This window comes from Urocampus carinirostris, chromosome 12 (genome assembly GCF_059441175.1).
Source record: "Urocampus carinirostris isolate Australia breed hairy pipefish chromosome 12, RoL_Ucar_1.0, whole genome shotgun sequence".
Lineage (NCBI taxonomy): Eukaryota > Metazoa > Chordata > Actinopteri > Syngnathiformes > Syngnathidae > Urocampus > Urocampus carinirostris.
In genome coordinates, this window is record NC_142360.1 from 35,181,163 (window position 1) to 35,201,997 (window position 20,835).

General features: G+C 38.3%; 1 protein-coding gene and 1 long non-coding RNA gene across 5 annotated transcripts in view; one reads left to right on the forward strand and one right to left on the reverse strand.

Moving 5' to 3' along the window:
* Positions 1–20,835, reverse strand: part of adgrl2a (adhesion G protein-coupled receptor L2a) — a 225,581-nt gene that overhangs the window by 18,579 nt on the left and 186,167 nt on the right. For 3 of the 4 annotated variants that reach the window (XM_088349001.1, XM_088349000.1, XM_088349003.1), the window contains exons 19-24: positions 12,647–12,738; positions 10,077–10,121; positions 9,971–9,997; positions 3,701–3,869; positions 3,520–3,639; positions 1,987–2,083 (exon numbers count right to left, since the gene is read on the reverse strand). In XM_088349001.1, the coding sequence (XP_088205127.1) occupies positions 1,987–2,083; positions 3,520–3,639; positions 3,701–3,869; positions 9,971–9,997; positions 10,077–10,121; positions 12,647–12,738 (550 nt within the window). The remainder of the gene's footprint in view (positions 1–1,986; positions 2,084–3,519; positions 3,640–3,700; positions 3,870–9,970; positions 9,998–10,076; positions 10,122–12,646; positions 12,739–20,835) is intronic. The other variant, XM_088349002.1, reaches the window with a different exon arrangement.
* Positions 12,903–14,047, forward strand: LOC148355721 (uncharacterized). The gene is made up of 2 exons (XR_015852296.1): positions 12,903–13,287; positions 13,681–14,047. It is a non-coding gene; the product is annotated as an uncharacterized LOC148355721 (long non-coding RNA).

The window sequence follows — 20,835 nt, forward strand, 5'->3', positions numbered from 1 at the left end:
ACATTTTTAAAAATGTTTATATATTTTTGTTTACATTATTGTAAAAAGATTTAAACTAAAAATAGTGGAACTGCAAGAAAGTTCATTTCAAAAACAAACAAACAATGTACCGTTGTTATGCATCATAAATAAATACAATTATAATGATTTAATTTATTTTTATCATTTAGGGCAGAGATCGGCAACCTTTTTGACCCAAAGAGCCATAAAACACAAAATATGCATATAATATTTTGAGAGAGCTATTTTAAGATACAATTTAATAAAACCACCAAAACAAACTCTCCAGACAAAAGACTAATTCTCCATTGTGTGAGATTTGATGCTTTGATAGAATCTATACAATACCGTATTTTCCGCACTATAAGGCGCACCAGGTTATAGGGCGCACCCTGAAAAAATAGTTTTTGGTCCTATACATACATAAGGCGCACCGGATTATAAGGCGCTACAATGGGAACGTCGACAAAACAGTCAGATAGTTCAGTCAAACTTATTACCCCCTTAACATTCCCAAAGCTTGCAAAGACGCAAATACGTGTCGAGAACACGTGCGGTTTGGTGTCCGTACGATGTCACTCAAATGCATCGTTCCATCATTCGGAGGGTTAAAGTCTTGGGATGCCAACCATTCCTTAGTTTCTATTTTCGCTCGCAACTTTACTGTGCATATGACAATAAACAATTGGAATTGAGTTTAATTTAAAAATAGACACTCCATTCCATCCATTATCTGCACCGCTTATCACAGAAACATCGAGTTCAGTCTGAAACAAGATACAGGGAAAATATATAGGCGAAGTAGCTCACCGAAGTCGTTGTGTTCAATAATAATGTGCAGCCATGGTCCTCTTATATCCGTGAGTTTAGTATATCCAGGAGAATAAAATACTTACAAATACAGAATAGTAAAAAAATGCTTTCTGTATGCCGTCAACCACGTGCTATACGCGTTCATCTTTTTGGCCAATTGCAGGCTTTGTTTTGCCACTTCAGCCAATGCCAGCCTGTAAATGATAAAAAGGATCCGCCTCTTGACCTCCGAATAACTTTAGCCAATAGTGATCGATTCAACTGATGATTGACACATCTTTTTCGGCCAATTGCAGGCTTTGTTTTACAGCTCAAGCCTATGCCAGCCTGTAAATGATAAAAAGGATCCTCCCCTTGACCTCCGAATAACTTTAGCCAATAGTGATCGATTCAAATGATGATTGAAACATTGGTTAGCCAATGAAACGCCGGTAAATAAATCCCAGCATACACCGCGGACTACTCCACGTTCGGGGGAAAATCTAGTCGGCGGCTGCAAGTTAGTTGGAAGACTTTGCGATTTAATATTGATCCATAAATAAGGCGCACTGTATTATAAGGCGCATGGTCAACTTTTGAAAAAAATTAAGACTTTTAGGTGCGCCTTATAGTGCGGAAAATACGGTAATAGTAATGCCAGAGCCTGTGTTGCATATCAATATAAATATACAACTTTAAATGTGTCTTCTACCCGCAGTTACTGAGTGTTCAGGCTTATTTGCCTCAAATTTTTGTCCTCAACCAATCAAAATGCTCTGAGTGCTTGTCTAGAGTTTTTGGGTGTTATGTCGACGTGTCCTTGGGCAAGACACTGAATCCCTAATGCCCCCAATAAGCAGGTAGACGCCTTGCATGGCTGACTCCCTGGTGGTGTGTGAGTGTGTGTGTGAATGGTTCAGTGTGAAGCTCATTGTAAAGCGCTTTGGGAGGTCTTCATTGACTTGAAAGCGCTATAGAAATGCAGACCATTATACACATAGTTTAAATAACTGGAGATTCTGCAGTGTGCTTTTACTATATCATTATTATACTATTTGAGGACATGTTTTTTTTTTAAATTCCCAGCAGACACAGCGGGGATAGAAGACAGAAGACCCCTTTCTTTTTCTTTCCAAGCGGCAGGCATCCATTTATTCCAGGTAATGAGTTAGAGCGCCTCGTAGTCGAACTGACCTTGGTTGAGGGTGGATGTGCTGTTGATATCGCCCGAGATGAAGGAGGACTCCGATTGTTTCCTGACTGTATCGTTCCACATTCTCCGGATACGACTCTGCAGGGGCCACCAAAAAACTCCTTAGGACCCAGGAAAACGCCCACAATCTCTAGCCCCGCCTCTATGGTCTAATTACAGCCACGTTTTTCTAGGGCATGGGCGTGGCTGCTTAATTGAATTTTGATTAATCGGAGTGTCGGTAACCAAAAGACGGATTCTTAATTGTTTCCCAGGGACTTTCTAGCCTCAAGGACGGTTTTACAATTTTATTTTTCTTCTTGGCAGATATCACTCCTTTTGATTTTTTGTTTCAGCTTCAAGATCTGTATTTAGAAAAAAAAATGAACAAATAAAATGAAAAAATAAAAATATATAAAATATATACATACTGTATCTATATAAATATATGAATATATATATATATATATATATATATATATATATGTTTTTATTTTTTGTTGGTTTTAATCTAAAATCTCACTCAATTGTTTATTCAAGTAATTTATTTATTATTCTTTTATTTAACTTATATTAAATGTAATATTGAGGTTGTTTAAAAAAATATATTTTCTTTATCTTTTTTCATCCTGAAAAGTAAAAAAAAATACTAAATGACAACATTACTGGAAAATGAAATATAGGGCACCTTTGATCTTAATTCAATACATCAGTTTGCGCCTTACGTATTTATCCTGATTCATGGAGAAAAAATTGACTTATATTCCAGAGCAATTTCTAGTTTGTGAAATCCATTTGATTATAACAGCATTTACAGAAGTGTGTCAGAAATTGAAATATAGAGCAGGACTGAAAAAAAATTACATTAGTGAGAAAAGAAATTCAAAATCTCAAAGGTGAGAACAACCAGGAAAAGTATGTGTGTGTCTGTGTGTGGAGTCAAACTTTGGAATAATTAACAAGATGAGATCAAACAATGTCCAACTATTCATGTGTTCGAATTTAAATACAAAAAAACATTACTGGCGAAATACAGGGATGAAGAAAATGGGATATGAGTGAGATTGGAAATACTGCGTTTAAAACTATGGTTAACTTTGTTGTTATTATTATATCATAACTGTTATTATAAATATTATTTTTATTTCTATTGTTGTTATTATTGGTGCCGCAGTGATGTTTGGTAACTAGTGGTATTATGACGTTGAGGGATGGGTATTACGAAGATTAGTGTATAAAATATGTGATTATTGTAATTATTATAATTATTGATATCTGCCCTATGTAATAAGTATATCCATGAGATTTTGTTATATTAGACACAAGAGGGGAAGAGTATTTGTAAAATGTATTTAATAGGGAAAATAAAGGGGTAGGGAAAACAAACATCTGCTTCTGACTACCCCTTTTCGAATATGTTATGTGACATGTATTTTGTTTTTGACTCATTGTTTTTGTCCTGTTTTTATTTTAATGTTCGAAATAAAGTTTTCATTTCATTTCATTAAAAAAAAACTGTTTCTGCGGTGACTGACCTGTGTGGCGGAAGAATATCGAGCGTTGGTCCTCACGGTGGAAGTTTTGGCGGAGCTCTCGGTGGGCAACCTCCCGCAACAGTACGTATGACGGAAGCACTTGCTGTACTCTTTGCGGACCTGAATCAAAAACCATTGCAGGAGATATTTTTTCCGTTAACTGACAGTTACTGTGCCGTACCTTTTTCTGAAGGAGGCAATGGAAGATAAAGATGAACATCCCCTGGAAAGCGTTGCAGACGGTGAAGAGGTAGGCCATCACTACCGAGGCCTCGTTGACGAAAAACAGCCCGAAGGACCAAGTCAGGCCCAAAAGACACAGTAGGGCGAAGGCGCCTAGCACCCATGATCTGAAAAAGCACAAAAAAGAAAATGAAGTTCGAAGAAAACAATAATGGACTTTTATGTTTTTGTTAATATTTTGAAAATTTTGTTACTTTTAAATCTAAGCTCATGAAATCAAACATTTCTAATTTACACTACTTTTCAATTCCCTTTTTCTTCTTTGTAATCACCCTTTTTAATGTTTTTTGAGATTTTCCGATTGAATTTTTCTTAAGCTTTCCGAGCTTCGAAATGTTTCTGTCTCCGTTTATTTATTGTTGCATTTATTTTTTGGGTGTGAATTCTTTCTTTGAGCCTTTGCACATTCATGACTTCAGAATTTTTTTTTTCCGCTTTCTTTTTCTTCTTAAAACTTTATCCAAAATGGACTTCTTGGTCAAAATGTAATTCAGGCTCTCAATACAAACCCTACCTAAGTCTAATTAACACATTTTGGTATTATGTTGATTAGTATTGTTATTATTATTCTCACAATAGCATTAAGGATAATAGCTTTGTGGATTTTGTAATAGTTTATAATTGACTTATACTTAATAAAATGTTTACTTTTAGAACTGGCTTTTACATTTTAAATATGATTAATTATTTTTTGTTTAAAAAAAACTTTAAAATTGGGCTTTTTATTCATTACTTTTTAAAACATGCTTTTTTTTTCAATTAATCCGTATTTATTTCTTTTCACTTGATTGTAAATTCACCTTAATATTTCCTTTTCTTGCTGAAAAAAAGGTTTAATTTCAAATTTAGATTATATTCATTTTCCTTTTTATTTTTGAGAAATGCTTAAGTTTACGTTTAGCTCTTTTAATTATTTATCATTATTATTGTTATAATTATTATTTAGCATTATATTTTTATCAAATGCTTGATTTTACGTAAAGTTTTCTATGTGTGATTCTTTATTTCTATATATAATCGTCTTTGTTGCCTTCGTTGTACAAATTCTGACCGTATGGAAAATAAAATGGACGATAACACTTAGAAAATGGAAAACAAAGCCCAATATTTCCTTTTCTTGCCGAAAAAAAGGTTTGACTTTAAATTTAGATTATATTTATTTTCCTTTGTATTTTTGAGAAATGCTTACGTTTACGTTTAACTTTTTAAATTATTTATCATTATTATTGTTATAATTATTATTCATTATTATATTTTTTATCAAATGCTTGATTTTATGTAAAATTTTCCGTGTTTTTCTATTTTTTCCTCACACTCAGGTTTTTGAGTTGTTCCTTGCCCGCATGCTGTTTTAAGATCAGGTAATTGTGCAATTGTGTAATTGTAATCCTGTGCAGTCCTTTGAGACATTTTTGTGATTAAGGGCTATATAAATAAATGTGACTTGACTTGACTATGTGTATTTCTTCATTTCTATATATAATTGTCTTTGATGCCTTGGTTGTACAAATTCTGACCGTATGGAAAATAAAATGGACGATAACACTGAGAAAACAGGGAACAAATTCCTCCACTTTGCACAACATCATGACGAATAAATCAGTCTTGTGATTTCCACCCTGACAACTAAAACAAACTTAACAACATGCTTATCATGGTTGACCTTTTCCCACAGCCAGTCGCCTTTTATAAAAATAAAAGAGCACAATCCAAGGGTAGGGCATCCATCTACGAGTCAGTGTTGGAATGGTAACAATAGGGAAGAGTTCAAGGAGAAAAGCCAAATGGGAACTCGAGAGGCTACAAAGGTACAACAACAACGAGATGAGATTATTCACAGATACCGGCAACAATTGGTCGAAATGTTGCTGCCGCCGAGTAACTACCGAAAAAGAGTTCGAGGAGAAAGGTCAAATAGTAACTGAGGAGGATACAAAGATACGAGGAATCCAAAGACGGACAATGATTGGTTGTAAGGTTGATGCTTCCCATTCGCTACCAGGAAAGAGTTCAAAGACAAAGGCCAAATAACACTGGCGATGTGGAGAGGCCACAACAGTACGACGACGACAAAATAAGCTTGGGGGCCTTCACAGAGATGGACAGTGATTGGTCAAAAGGTTGCTACTGCCGAGTAACTACCATGAAACAGTTCAAAGATAAAGGCCAACGGAAAACTGACAAGACCACAATCATTTGACGCGTTTGTTACCTCCCGTCTCGATTACTGTCATGCACTACTCTCCGGTCTCCCGAAGTCCAGAATCAAGAGTCTTCAGCTGGTACAAAATGCTGCAGCGAGGCTTTTAACTAGGACAAAAAAGTCCGATCACATCGCGCCGATTTTGGCTAACCTGCATTGGATCCCTGTTAGCCTAAGATGTGATTTCAAAGTTCTCTTAGTATTATACAAAATCATACATGGACTTGCTCCCTCATATCTTTATGATCTGATTTCCCCCTATGTTCCGGTCCGAAGCCTTCGTTCTGAAAGCGCCGGTCTACTGGTGATCCCAAGAGCCAAGAAGTGTTCTGCAGGTTCGAGAGCGTTCTCCATCCGGGCACCGGTGCTGTGGAATGCTCTTCCCCCTGAGATCCGATCTGCAACCTCAGTGGAAATGTTTAAATCTAAGCTAATCCTGAAAGGGGGATACCACATGTGAGGTCCCTTCTCAAGGTGTCTTCATTTTCCTCATGTTGAGGTTTTTGAGTTTTTCCTTGCCCTCATGTTGTTTCCAGATCAGGGGATGGTGTAATAATAGTCTGAAATAATAGTCTGTGCAATAACCTGTGCAGCCATTTGAGACTCTTTGTGATTAAGGGCTATACAAATAAAAATTACTTGACTTGACTTGACAACGAGACAAGAACGGAAGGGTTCACTAATATTGACAACGTTTGGTTGAAAGGTTGCTGCTGCCAAGTAACTACCAGGAAACAGTTCATGGAGAGAGCCACAAAGGTTTACACCGCAATCGCTTCCCCAAAATTCTACATTAAACCCTTAAACAAATAATTAAAAAAAAACTTTTATCAAAGTTTACTAAACTAAAATCCAACAACTTGTCCTGAAGTATTTACAGTCTTTCCTAGGAAATGAAAAATGAAGTTCCTTCTGTGTATTTGTGAAGTTTACAACAAAATTCAGTTGATTGAGCACAATTTAAAAAGCACAAGCATAAGGCCCACTAGATAATAGTTGACGTCTGAGCCCAAACCAATCATGGAGATACCAGGGTTCATACAGGTGCTTTAAATCTAGGAAAATGCTTACATTTTAATGTTGTGTTTTCAAGGTTAGGAAAATGCTTGAATTTTTGTGTGCAGTACTTAAAAATACTTGAAATTGTCATGTTTCCTGGCAGTCTGACTCGATAGACCGCGCATTAAACAAAGAAAAAACTAACAAGTGAGCGGCGCCTTGCAGGGCTGCATGGTCGCTATTGGTGTGTGAGTGTGTGTGTGAATGGGTAAGTGTGAAGCACATTGTAAAGCACTTTGGGAGGTCTTCAGGAGGAAGAGCGCTCGTCTTGGGATCAAGGGATCCCAGTTCGAATCCCGGCTCGTCCGTGTTACATGTCGAAGTATCCTTGGGTAAGACACTGAACCCCTAATACCCCCAATAAGCAGGTTAGCGCCTTACATGGCTGCAAGGTCGCTATTGGGAAATGTGGAGCACATTGTAAAGCGCTTTGGGAAGTCATTGACTTGAAGAGCGCTATATAAATGCAGACCATTTACCATCTAAGAGGCTACAAAGGTACGATGACAACAACGAGATTGGGAGTGTTCACTAACACGGACAAAGGTTAGTCGAAAGGCTGCTGCTGCCGAGTAACCACCAGGAAACAGTTCAAGGAACAAATAGGAACTGAAGAAGCGACAAAGGTACGAAGTTGAGAAGAGATCGGGAGTGTTAAAAAATACAGATGATTGGACAAAGGTTTGCTGAGCAAATAAGTAGTAACAACCAGGAAACAGTTCATGGAAAAAGGCCAAATAAGAACTGAAGCGGTTACAAAAATACGGCGACGATACGAGATCGGGAGCATTCACAAAGACGAACAATGATTGGTCAAATGGTTGTTACTGCCGAGTAACTACCAGGAAACAGTTCAAGGAGAAAGGTGAAATAGGACCTGAAGATCGGGAGATTTCACAAAAACGGACAATGATTGGTCAAAAGGTTGCTACTGCTGAGCATGTACCAGGAAAGATTTTAACGACAAAGGCCACATCGCACCGGCTATGTGAAGAGGCCACTACAGTACGACGACAACGAGACGAGGTGAAGAGCAATGTCAAATCTGAGAGCGGCAGCCTTTCCAGCAGCTCCACATTATTTCGCACTTTTTGTGATTTATTCCTTTAAGTGTCTGGTTCTATCTTCGGTGTTCTTCGTCCCGTTTGACAACTACACTTTGGATTACTTTCTTTTCTATCGTTATGGGTTTTAACGCACAAAAATGCGTTTATTCGTGGAATCAACTCCTTGCCCTGAAGAATTCTCGTGCCGGCGTGATGAGGGGGCCCTATCGTGGATGGAGAGCCGGAGCTAGCTGAGCGGCTACCGGCGTTATAAGTCTTCGGTACCATCCGTAATCATGGTAAATGTGAACTCTCCACCAAATAAGACCGGCGAACTAGCTCCGCTGGTGAAAAACTTCAAAGCGCACAGGGAGTGGAGTTTGCAGTGTTTTACGGAAACATGGCTAGCATCCCGGACGCTAACGTGTAGCTACCCGGAGCTATCCAAGGCTACCCGGCTTCGGCGCTGTTAGACAGAGACACGAAAGCCTGCGGGAAGCGGAGAGGACACGGACTCGCTAACACGAGGGGGTGTAACCCTGAGCACAAAGATTTCCATCTGCTGCAGGGACGTCAAACTTTTGGCCTAGCGTTTGACGTCATCCACTCCGCTGTGGCTAAACTACAACAAAGCACCCCGAGGCCATCCTGTTAATCTGTTAATAAACAACAAAGGAGACTGCTGGAAGTGTGAATTTCCCTACGGGGATGAATAAAGTATCTATTTATCTATCTAGACATCTATCTATCTATCTAGACATCTATCTGGACATCTATCGATCTATCTAGACATCTATCTATCTATCTAGACATCTATCTATCCATCTATCTAGACATCTATCTATCTAGACATCTATCTACCTACCTACCTACCTACCTATCCATCTATCTAGACATCTATCTATCTATCTGGACATCTATCTATCTATCTATCTAGACATTTATCTACCTACCTACCTACCTACCTACCTATCTATCTAGACATCTATCTATTTATCTAGACATCTATCTATCTAGACATCTTTCTATCTAGACATCTATCTAGACATCTATCTATCTATCTGGACATCTAGACATCTATCTGGACATCTAGACATCTATCTAGACATCTATCTATCTATCCATCTATCTAGACATCTATCTACCTACCTACCTACCTACCTATCTATCAAGACATCTATCTATCTATCTAGACATCTATCTATCCATCTATCTAGACATCTATCTAGACATTTATCCATCTATCTAGACATCCATCTATCTAGACATCTATCTATCTAGACATCTATCTATCTATCTAGACATCTATTTATCTACCTAGACATCTATCTATCAACCCACCTACCTACCTACCTACCTATCTAGACATTCTCTCTCTCTCTCTCTCTCTCTCTCTCTCTCTCTCTCTCTCTCTCTCTCTCTCTCTCTCTCTCTCTCTCTCTCTCTCTCTCTCTCTCTCTCTCTCTCTCTCTCTCTCTCTCTCTCTCTCTCTCTCTCTCTCTCTCTCTCTCTCTCTCTCTCTCTCTCTCTCTCTCTCTCTCTCTCTCTCTCTCTCTCTCTCTCTCTCTCTCTCTCTCTCTCTCTCTCTCTCTCTCTCTATCGCCAAGAAATAACCAGGAAACAGTTGGAGGAGGAAGGTCAGATCGGAACTGAAGAGGCAACAATGATACAACGACAAGATCAGGAGTGTTGACAAAAACAGACAAGGATCGGTCAAAAGGTTGCTACTACAGAGTATGTACCAGGAAAGAGGAAGAGGCCAAAACAGTACGACGACAACGAGACAAGCTAAGGAACAATATCGAATACGGACAACGATAGGTCGAAAGATGGCTGCTCGTGGGGAAAAAACAAAACAGGAAGAAAAACAAAGGTGGAAGAATACCGGACACGCTCTTACTTGATAAACTGTTTATTATCTTGGTAGCTAGCGTGAAGAGCAGGAAGAGAAAAGCGGCGTTAGATATAAAAGCTCACGTTGCGCTTGTTGCAAAGTCGGAGCTTACCCGGGCAAATCCGTATTATAGTATCCGTCGCAAACGTGATAATTACTGCTTGCACGGACACACAAACCAAAGGCGTGTTAAGTTGGCTCGTACGTGCACACACAACACGTCAACATGATAAAAAAATGAAGAGTTGATGTGGTTATTATACAAAATATGGAAATGAATACAGGACTGTCTGAGACTAATGCAATATTGAGATTAAGCTGTATATCTTCTGTAATGTAATCTAATATATATATATATATATATATATATATATATATATATATATATATAATCTGGATTCATGACAGATCCACTGAACTATTGCAAGCTTTTGATTCAATATGGCTGTCAAAAACTCAAATATTCCATCAGAAAATATTAAAATATCATGAAAAAGTAGGCTGCAAGCCAACATGAGCGGTATTAAAATAATAAAAGGCTTGCGATCATTTGAATGAATGGATGAAAACTTTATTCGAAGATCAAAATAAAAACAGAACAGAAACAATAACTCGACAACAAAATAACGTTACATAATATGTTTGAAAAGGGGCAGTAAGAAGCAAATTCTTATATTCCCTACCCCTTCACCTTCCCTCTTAAACACACCAATTATATACAAAAATTGTGAAAATATTAATAATAACAGTTATTATACAACAACAGCAACAATAGCACAAAGTTAATCATAGTTTTAGACGCACTATTCCCAATCTCTTGTATACCCGAATTTCTTCATCTCTGTATTCCACCAGGAATATTTTTTTGTATTTAAATTCGAACAAATGAATAGTTGGACACCGTTTGATCTGGTCTTGTAAATTGTTCCAAAGTTTGACTCCACACACAGACACACACATACTTTTCCTGGTGGTTCTCACCTTTGGGATTATGAATTTATAACAGCCCCTTAAATTATAATTTCCCTCTTTCCGAATGAATCATTTATGGATGTTTTCCGGAACTATGTTTTTGTTGACCTTAAATAGCAGTTGTGCAGTGAATACATTTACTAAATTATCTCATTTTAATACTTTGGACTGCAGGAATAAATAGTTTAATCGATTTGTCATGAATCCATAATGGATGATATTTTGTTTTCCTTTTTTTCTGACAGTCCTGTAGACCATAGATTAGTACAGCATCCTTTCTGTATTTGCTATATTGATTACACCAATGTGTGTATTTTTTTTTAAACAAATCTTATTTCCAATTTTATTGATCTATTTTGTTGTTAAAAAATAGATATCATTTTTGTGTTTCATATGTGATCATGAAAAAAACTGACAGGTAAAAAGGTTTCGGACTAATAGAGGAGCAAATCCTTCACATTTACAATCAAAAAAACAAGATTTATAAAATACTGAATAATTTTGAAAATAATAGGTGAGCCAATCCTGCGTTGAAAAAAAATAATAAATAAATGGCTGACAGGAGGGAATGTTTCCGAATAGAAGAGGAGCAAATCATGCATTGTGAGAAATATATAGATCACAGGTGTCAAACAGGCGGCCCGCGGGCCAGATCAGGCCCGATAAGGGATTGAATCCGGCCCGCGAGACAACACTCAGAGAAGCGCAAGAAAAAAACAAGCTGCAGGTTGAAATATGTCAACTTGATGTTGCCAAAGCCAGGTGCCTCGAACAAAGACACTGTACTTGTATTTATTTTTCTCTCTCTCTCTCTCTCTCTTTCTTTTTTTTTCCACCCCTTTTCTCCCACTGTGTCTCTTTCACTTTCTGTGTCTCTCTTATTCTCTACCTCTGTTGCTCTTTGTTTCTTTCTCTCTCTGTGTCTTTTAACCTCTTTTGCTCCAACTTCAATTTCTCTCTTTTCTCTCTCTCTCTTCATACCCGTCGCAGCTTTCTTTTCTCTTTTCTCTCCCTCTGCCTTTCTATTTCTCTTTGGATTTCTTTCTTCCTCTTCTTTTCTTTTCTCCCTCTCTCACGACTTTTTATCTTTTGTTTCTCACGCTCTCTCCCTCTCTCTCTTTTCCTTTCTTTGTCCTGCCCTCTCTCCTTTTCCCTCCCTCTTTCTCTTGTTTATTCATATCTCTTTTTTTTTCTCTTTAATCTACTAGTCCGGCCCCAGACAGTTCTATCGTGTGGCCCCCGAGTTAAAATGAGTTTGACACCCCTGATATATATATATATAAATGACTGACAGGAAGTTAAAAAAAAATCAGAATAAAAGGGGAGCCAATCTTGCACCAATAAAAGGAAAATATATATGACTGAGAGCAAGAACTGTTTTAAAATAAAAGTGGAACCAATCTGTTCTTCTCTCAGCTTATATTATGGTTTATTTTATCACATGTGTAATTTTTAAATTGATTTAAAAAAATTTATTGTTTTTTTTATTCAGAAATTTTAACAGAAGATCACAATATTCTCCTTTTCTCAGACAATTATGAGTAACAATCCTTAAATGGAATCACTTGAAAATGAAAGGTGATTACTATATTAGAATTTAAAATTTATGACTGTAAAATAATGCTTCAAAATAAGATATTAAAGAAACAGGTTTTTTTGACAATTTGCACACAACTAGAAATAAAAAAAGAAGAAGAAAACTAAACTTACTTGATATTTTCCAGGCGACTGGAGTCCGGTTTGAGAGTGGTGGAGTGTTTGATCATCTTGTACATGGTGATGACCAGGAAGATCAGATTCAGCTGAAACACAGAAAATGAAATGTATTTATGAATGACTAAAAGAAAAAAAGAGTTTCAAAATAAAAGCGCGGACAATCCTGCATGTCCACAATGGAGAAGAAAAATATGAGTGAAGTAAAGAAATGCTTCAAAGTAAAATAGGAGCACATCTTGCAAGTCTAAGGCCCAATCCCATTTCTCTCACTCGGCCCTGAGGACCCTCCAGTGAGGTCCCTCGATAGAGGAGTGCCCTCCGCCGGTGGAGTGCAAAGTGGAGATGGTTTGGACAAGACTTGCAAGGTTCCACCCCTGTCCAGGAGATGGCGGTAATATTAATTGGCTGTAGACCTCAGTGACGTATTGGTCTACGTCACATGTAAACAACTCGAGTCTCAACCTGTGGTGTGTCAGTTGGAGAGTTCGTGCAACGTTAAAAATGCCCGCTACAGCTGTGTTATTACCGATTGCCTGAAAGCTCATCATCTTTTCCGTGTCTCCAATCAACGGAGGAGAAATGTGCTATACTGAAGACAGCTTCGGCGCTATGTAGTGCTGATTCATCTTTACAAGGTACGTACACTCATTAAAAAAAATGACCCGTTCGGTCAAATACAGTAAAAGTTAGCATACAATGCACGTTCACATAATACCTTATGTTTGTGTAGACATAAATGGCAATCTACTTATTAGTATCTTAATGCCATTTTATGACATATAGTAGGGGTCTTTAGTGTGTGACATGATGAAAAGTAAACAAACAAGAACAGTCCACCTGACCCTTAAGCTGACATAATATCGTCACCAAACTTCCCTGTACGACCCAAAAACCTTAGTTCATAAGGAATTTAATTCAAAAGAGTTGTCATTGGATATAAAAAAGCTCATTTCAACATTTTTTCATGATGCTTACATCATCTATGCCCACATTTATGTCTAAATTGTTTGTTATCTATTGTGTTCCAGAGTGGCTGTCCCATAAGCGTGGACAGGTTGGACAGGAATGTTCCCATCCTGTGCTTATGGTTCGATGTGAAGTCAAAACTCATTCAGGACTTAAGGTTGAGCAAGAAGGTCATGTGGGCCCTGCAGGAGCTGCAAAAGAGGGAACAGGGCCATGGCTGGAGGGCCTATACTGGCTGGCCCACGGTCTGTCCTACCGTGTGGTGTCACGGGTCTTCAGGGTTCCCAGGTCCACAATACACAGAATTGTCCACAGTTAATATGGAATAAATTGCCCAAAAGCCATGTTTTAGGCTTTGGAAGTCAGACCCACATTTGCATTCCGTGCTTTTCTGCATTACTATTCAATAAACATCTTTATTTTGAGTAACACCTTGGTGGTTTATTTCGTAATGATGTGAGATACTGTGTGTGAACTATGTGACTGTTGGACAGAAAACAACTACAAATCACTCCAGTTTAAATAATAGTTTACTTTCAGAAAAACAAAATCACATTGGGCCGAAATACATAATAGTAAATAAATAATATGTCACAAATTGTAACAAAAATATACCAATACTTCCATAAAGCTGGAAAACACAAACTGGAACTTCATTGAGTTCTTAATAAAATAAAATATTTTCCTTTTATAAAACAAAGGGAAACATTGCAGGGATGTCACTGTTCTGGAAATTTGTCCACGAGCTTCCCAAAAAGGACGGGAACCGCTCAGTTTTGGCCACAGTTTCCTCGAGCATTTTCCTCACTCCGGCAGACTCCGCTTTCAAAAAGTCAAGGAGTGTATCGTGCTTCCTTTTTTTTCTGGGTGATTTGGGGTTTGGCGCCGGATTAGAAGATGCCAACGACGTGCCCGTCGGTGTGGATGGCGTGGTAGCTGTGATGGTGGCCAGCTCTTCCACGGGACGTTCTACATTGGCCTTTAGGTTGGGTGGAAAAAACAAGAATTACTTAATGCTTGTGTATTGCACAAAAACAACTGTGTATAGGATGCTCAACAAGTTGATGTGAGAAATTATAGGATGTGTTCTGGATAATTATTTGATAGTGAATAGATACACAAAATTGACATGTTATTCTTATGGCTGTAAGAGCCTTCTATTGGCCAGCATCACATATGCTTTAGAATTGACTCCACATTTGGACAACATTTTGAGAAGGTAATTAGTTTACTTAATATGTGTTTACAGAGAAGGCAGTGGACTGTGTGATAGTAATTTGTTTCAACTGTATTTCCACGTGAAATTCGGAAACATTACTCATAATGCATGATGAAAACTAATGCATTCTGATCTCACATGAAATAATCATATTGTAAATAAAACACGACACCCGAAATTGTGTGCAGTAAACAAGCGCGTATGTCCAGAACGTTATTCTGACTATGCTCCTTTAGCGACTGGCCATGTAGATAATAATGTAAAAGCACGACTCGTTTAAGATACAAACAGGGATGGGCTGAACCGTGATTTTCTGCACAGTTATCCTACTTTAGAGTTTGTAGCGTGAAGATTATTTTTTGGCAGCTCCCTTGGTAGATTTGTGCACTTCGTAAAGTAGCGATTTTGCAATGTTCATGTTTTAACGCGAAAATACGATTTTCTATTGCATTTACGTCTAACTAAGATATCTCAATACATTTTGTTGCAAATACATGCGTGGTTGTGGAAAACTACTTACATTTGTGCGGTTCCTTTCCGGGCATGTTTGTTGATATTGAGAATTCGCAAAGACTTCTGGGTAGTCACTTCGCCGCCAAGTGAGGTAGGGAGCCCCCTCGGTCTTGAAGTGGTTACGAGATGGTTTGAGGTCACTTCTGCCTCGGACTTGAGAGTATCGGGACACACCCCATTTTCACGTGAACGCGCAAACCGAGTGACTAGGGCACATAGCGAGTGAAAGTGCGAAGAATGGGACTCAGCCTAAGATCGAGAAATAGAAATAAAAATACAAAATAAAAGTCAAAATAACTGACAGGAAGAGAAGTTTCAAAATAAAAGACGCTCCAATGTTTCCATGTTCACAATCAAGAATATGACTGACAGGAAGTAAAATGTCAAAATAGAAGAGGAGCCAATCATTCACGTCCACAATTGAGAAAAACATTTCAGAATAATCCTGCATCGAGAAATAAAAAAGACTGACAGGTAGAAATGTTACGAAATGAAAATGGAGCCATCTTGCATAAAAAAAAAAATATATATAAATATATATATATATATATATATATATATCTATATATCTCATCAGCTGCACCGCTTATCCTCAGTAGGGTCGCGGGGGTGCTGGAGCCCATCCCAGCAATCATCGGGCAGTGGGCAGGGGACACCCTGAACTGGTTGCCCAATGACTGAAAGGAAGAAAAGTCTCAAAATAAAAGAGGAGCTAATCCTGCATTACAAAATATACAAATATCATATATATATATATATATATATATATATATATATATATATATATATATACATGTATATAAATTTAAGGGGAAAACAAGTTTCAAAATAAAACTCAAACTAATCTTGCTTGTCCACATTGGAAAATCTAAATATAAATAACCGACAGGAAATAAGGTTTCACAATAAAAGAGGAGCTAATCCTTTTAAAGTAAACAACAGGAAGAACATTTTCAGACTAATACAAAAGCCAATCCTGAATGTCCACAATCCAGAAAAAAACCCAAAAGACTGGTAGGGAAGATCCCTTTCAAAATAAAAGAGAAGCCAATCCAACAGACTAGTCCAATGAACTCGAATGGCTAGCTGGCGCCCAGTAGAGTTTTACTCAATATCGATAAAAACAGGACAAAAAAAAAGCAGGACGGACGTCAAAATAAAGCATTGTGTTGAACGAAACGACGCGGCGACATTTGAACCACGTACTAAAACATAACCACGTCCAAAAAAAGCCAAATGAATCGTTGTACTATTTTCAAGAAACGAGAAAAAAAAAAAAAAACCAGCGCCAGTGTATTAGTGTATTAAACTTCAAGGGAATAAAAAAAAAAATCTCACACGCTGAGAGTCGAGAGAGCTTTTTTCTTCTTTCGCTCGCCGAAAAAAATCAATAGTGTGATTTGGAGACACAAAGCCGAAGAGCTGCCGCTTCAAATCCCACAAAATATTTATTCTGCAACAAAGTAGATCTCAACCCGGCGTATTCATACGTTCAGACTTTCAAAGAAAAACCCCAAAATGAACCCCCAAAATTAATATCTGCTACAGATGAATGCGTCTGCCTATCAAACGAAACAAGCCAGACTTTGAAAGAGACTAAGTGCTCGCTTTAGTGTCGCATAACAATATTTACAGGCGACTTGTAAGCAGTGTTCCCTCTAAACTGCGCGCGCACAAGAAAATCTAGCCAGCGCACAAAAATCAGGGCTCAAAATTACTACCGTACTTTCCGCACTATAAGGCGCACCGTGTTATAAGGCGCACCTTCAATGAATGATATAGTTTAAAACTTTTTCCATACATAAGGCGCACCGCATTATAAGGCGCTATAAGTGCATGCTGGTTTAAGATCAGGTCATTGTGCAATTTTGTAATTGTAATACTGTGCAGTCCTTTGAGACATTTTTGTGATTAAGGGCCATATAAATAAATGTGACTTGACTTGGCTATAGTAGAGGATGTAGTTACGTTATGCAACCATTAGATGGTGCCGCGCTAAAGGGAATGTCAACAAAACAGTCAGATAGGTCAGTCAAACTTTATTAATAGATAACAAACAAGCTTTCCACAACTCCATTCACTCCCAAAATGAACAAACAGTTGTTTTATCATTTTCTCTGAGGTAAAGCATTTTCGTGACCCATCTTTAACATCTTTGAACAACAGCAAGCATAACATTTTACTTTTCCTCCATTTAGTCAACACGCAAAAAACCGTCTGATACTGTTATGGTAAATTAAACGTTAGTGCAATCGCAATATAGTGACACTCGTAATGTGCAAAAACAATAACAATAAAGCAATACCATAATAACTGTAAAATGTAAAACGTAAACAGCTCATCCTCATGCTTCTTCCACTTCCGCAACATCGATTCATTAATGTTAAACTCTCTTGCTGCTGCTCTATTTCCGTGTTCTACTGCGTGACTGATCGCCTTGAGTTTAAACTCTGCGTTGTAAGCGTGTCTCTTAATAGGAGCCATTTCAGGGTCTTTACGTATACAAACGCACGAATAAAAGAGAATCGGTGTTTAATATTTCCCAGTATGCACGGCGCGCTTCTTCTACGCGAAAAATGGAGTCGGTGGCTGTTTACCGTAAGTTGCGAGACCTTACAATTCAATATTCATCCATATATAAGGCGCACCGGATTATAAGGCGCATGGTCAGCTTTTTTAAAAAAAATCAGATTTTATGTGCGCCTTATAGTGCGGAAAATACGGTAATTAAGAAGTGACTCAAGTCAAAGTTACAGTGCACGAAGGTAAAAATTCACGGGTTCCCCTGATGTTGTGTCCTAAATGCGGTATTTTGAAGTCGAGTCGAAGAAGAACGAAGTTGAGTAAAGTTAGTAGAGTTTGTCGGGGAACCGGCTTCTTCGGCTCGGCTCACTAAAAGGAACCGGCTCTTTCGGGTCCTAAACACCTCTTCGGGTTGTTTTTGCTTCTTTAATCCCAACATGACCAAATATTATGTAAAATTATGCACAAAATGACTTAAAGGAAGGGGGGTATAGAACAAAAAAGAAAAAAATAACAAAATGAAAAAGTTGTGAAAAGCTGAGAAAAAAAAAACAAAAGGAAGAGAAAAAAAGAAGGAAAAATTGAGAAAAAGCCAGAAAAAAAGAAAAGAAAGAAACGTAGGAAAAAAGTAAATAGAGAACAAAAAGAAAAAAGTAACAGCTCGGAAAAAATAAACACGATGAGATTCTTTTTAAAGGAATTTAAAAAAATTGGGATTATGGTTGCTCACTGTTGTTTCAAGCGCTGCTCACCGACTTTGTGTGAACGCTGTGGAAAATTACAGGGAACGTTGCTCGTAACTATACTGCGACTAAATTGGTCGCGCAGAACATCATTTGGTCACGGGTTCATTTGTGGGAGTGCGAGAAAGCCATGTAAATATGATTAGTGGGTTTCGTACTACCGTATGCGGCTAAATTAGTCAAAGCCTTGTCTGTAGGAGTTCAAGAAGACCAGTGACAATATTTATACTACTTTTTTTGTAGCCCTGATGCAACTAAATTGGTCACACTGCTCAATTTTGTCACAGCCTCATTCGTAGTGAAGGATTTTATACATTTGACTATAAAGGATTTTATACAATTGAATACAAGTTACATTTATTGAGTGTAATGCAAGATATTCAATGACTATTTTTCTTTAAAATTAGTAGGTTAGGCTGTGTGGAATGCATCAGACGTATTTCTGATAACACAATTACTGTGAGAGCTGACGGAAAAGGCCAGACGCACAAGAGATATATATCGTGACGCCCTTCGGCGAGGAGGTGGTGAAGCCCAGGGGGGGGGCTTCCCTGGCACGCCCATGGGAGGAGCCAGCGCACCATTGCGCGGGGAGAAGATGGCCAATAAGAAGAAGGCTAAAGGACTTGAAGAGAGGATTCCCAGAGACTCCGACGACACTAATCCGACTAATTCGGCCGTATTCGATGGAGTTCACTTCGTTAAATTAATAAAGAAATTAAATCTGCCCCCGTGTGGAAATGCCGGTCTCTTGTCCATCTTTTCCATCAAGGAAAGAGCACGCATTGGTTTAGTTAATGGAGTCAGATAACTAATTTTAACAATTTGGTAAACGATACATTTTAATATTAAATTCCTAACAGTAGTTCAAGATAACCGGGGAAATATAATTAAAGGGCTCAATGATGCCTTTCTTTCACACTTATGGGACTAAATTGGTCGCACAGCTCTTTTTCACTCCAAGCCTCGTTTGTGGGAGCTCCAGTAGATCGGGGAAAGATAGTTATAGAGCTCCTTATTACTTTTACTATTGAGAGATTTTATACATTTGACTATAAAGGATTTTATATGATTGAATACAAGTTACATTTATTGAGTTTGATGCTGGAGTTATTTACTAACTGTGCCTTTATTCAATAAGCAGTGAATGTTCAGGGCAGGCATGAGTGGTGGAATATGTCGTTTACAAGAACGGGACGTACTGCTGATAAGATAATCAGCACATCCAGACGGAGGACGGCAGGCGTTGTTTTGAGAACAAGGCCCTGATGAGGGTGGGTGAGTTTTTTAAAAACTCTTCAAGGAATGAATAGTCAGCCATCGCACATATTCAGTTACCAAATCCGGCCTGCTTTCTGAAACGTTTGGACACCCCTTACTCTACGCCACAGGTGTCAAACAGGTGGCCCGCGGGCCAGATCAGGCCCGCTAAGGGGTGGAATCTGGCCCACGAGACAACACTCAGAGAAGCGCAAGAGAAAAACAAGCTGCAGGTTGAGATATGTCAACTTGATGTTGCCAAAGAAAGGTGCCTCGAATAAAAGACACTGCACTTGTATTACTTTCTCTCTGTCTTTTCCACCCCCTCTCTTCCACTCTGTCTCTTTCACTCTCTGTGTCTCTCTTTTTCTCTTCCCTTGTTGCTCTTTGTCTCTTTCTCTCTCTGTGTCTTTTTAACTTCTTTTGATCTAACTTCCTTTTTTCTCTTTCTCTCTTTCTACCCTTCACGCTTTCTTTTCTCTTTTCTCTCTTCGGTCTTTCTATTTCTCTTTGGATTTCTTTCTTCCGCTCCCTTTCTTTCCCCCTCTCTCACGACTTCTCTTTTCATCTCTTTTGTTTCACCCTCTCTCTCCCTCTCTTTCTTTGTCCCGGCCTCTCTCTTTTTCCCTCCCTCTTTCTCTTATTTTTTTATCTCTCTTTTTCTTTCTCTTTAATCTACTAGTCCGGCCCCCGACAGAATGTTTGTTCTATCGTGTGGCCCCCGAGTTCAAATGAGTTTGACACCCCTGCTCTACGCAAATATGACACACTGTCCCTTTAATAAATGCCTTTTGCGGACTACTCGTTTCAAAAGAGATTGTGTTTGTGCGTTGCCTGTGAAAAGACCAGCCGAGATCGATACTCGCAATCAACTCTCGGGGCCATGCACAATAACGCGAGCTTATAAGAGGGAGGGGGGACGAAGCTTTCTTGAATGTCCCCGCCGCAACATGAGAAAC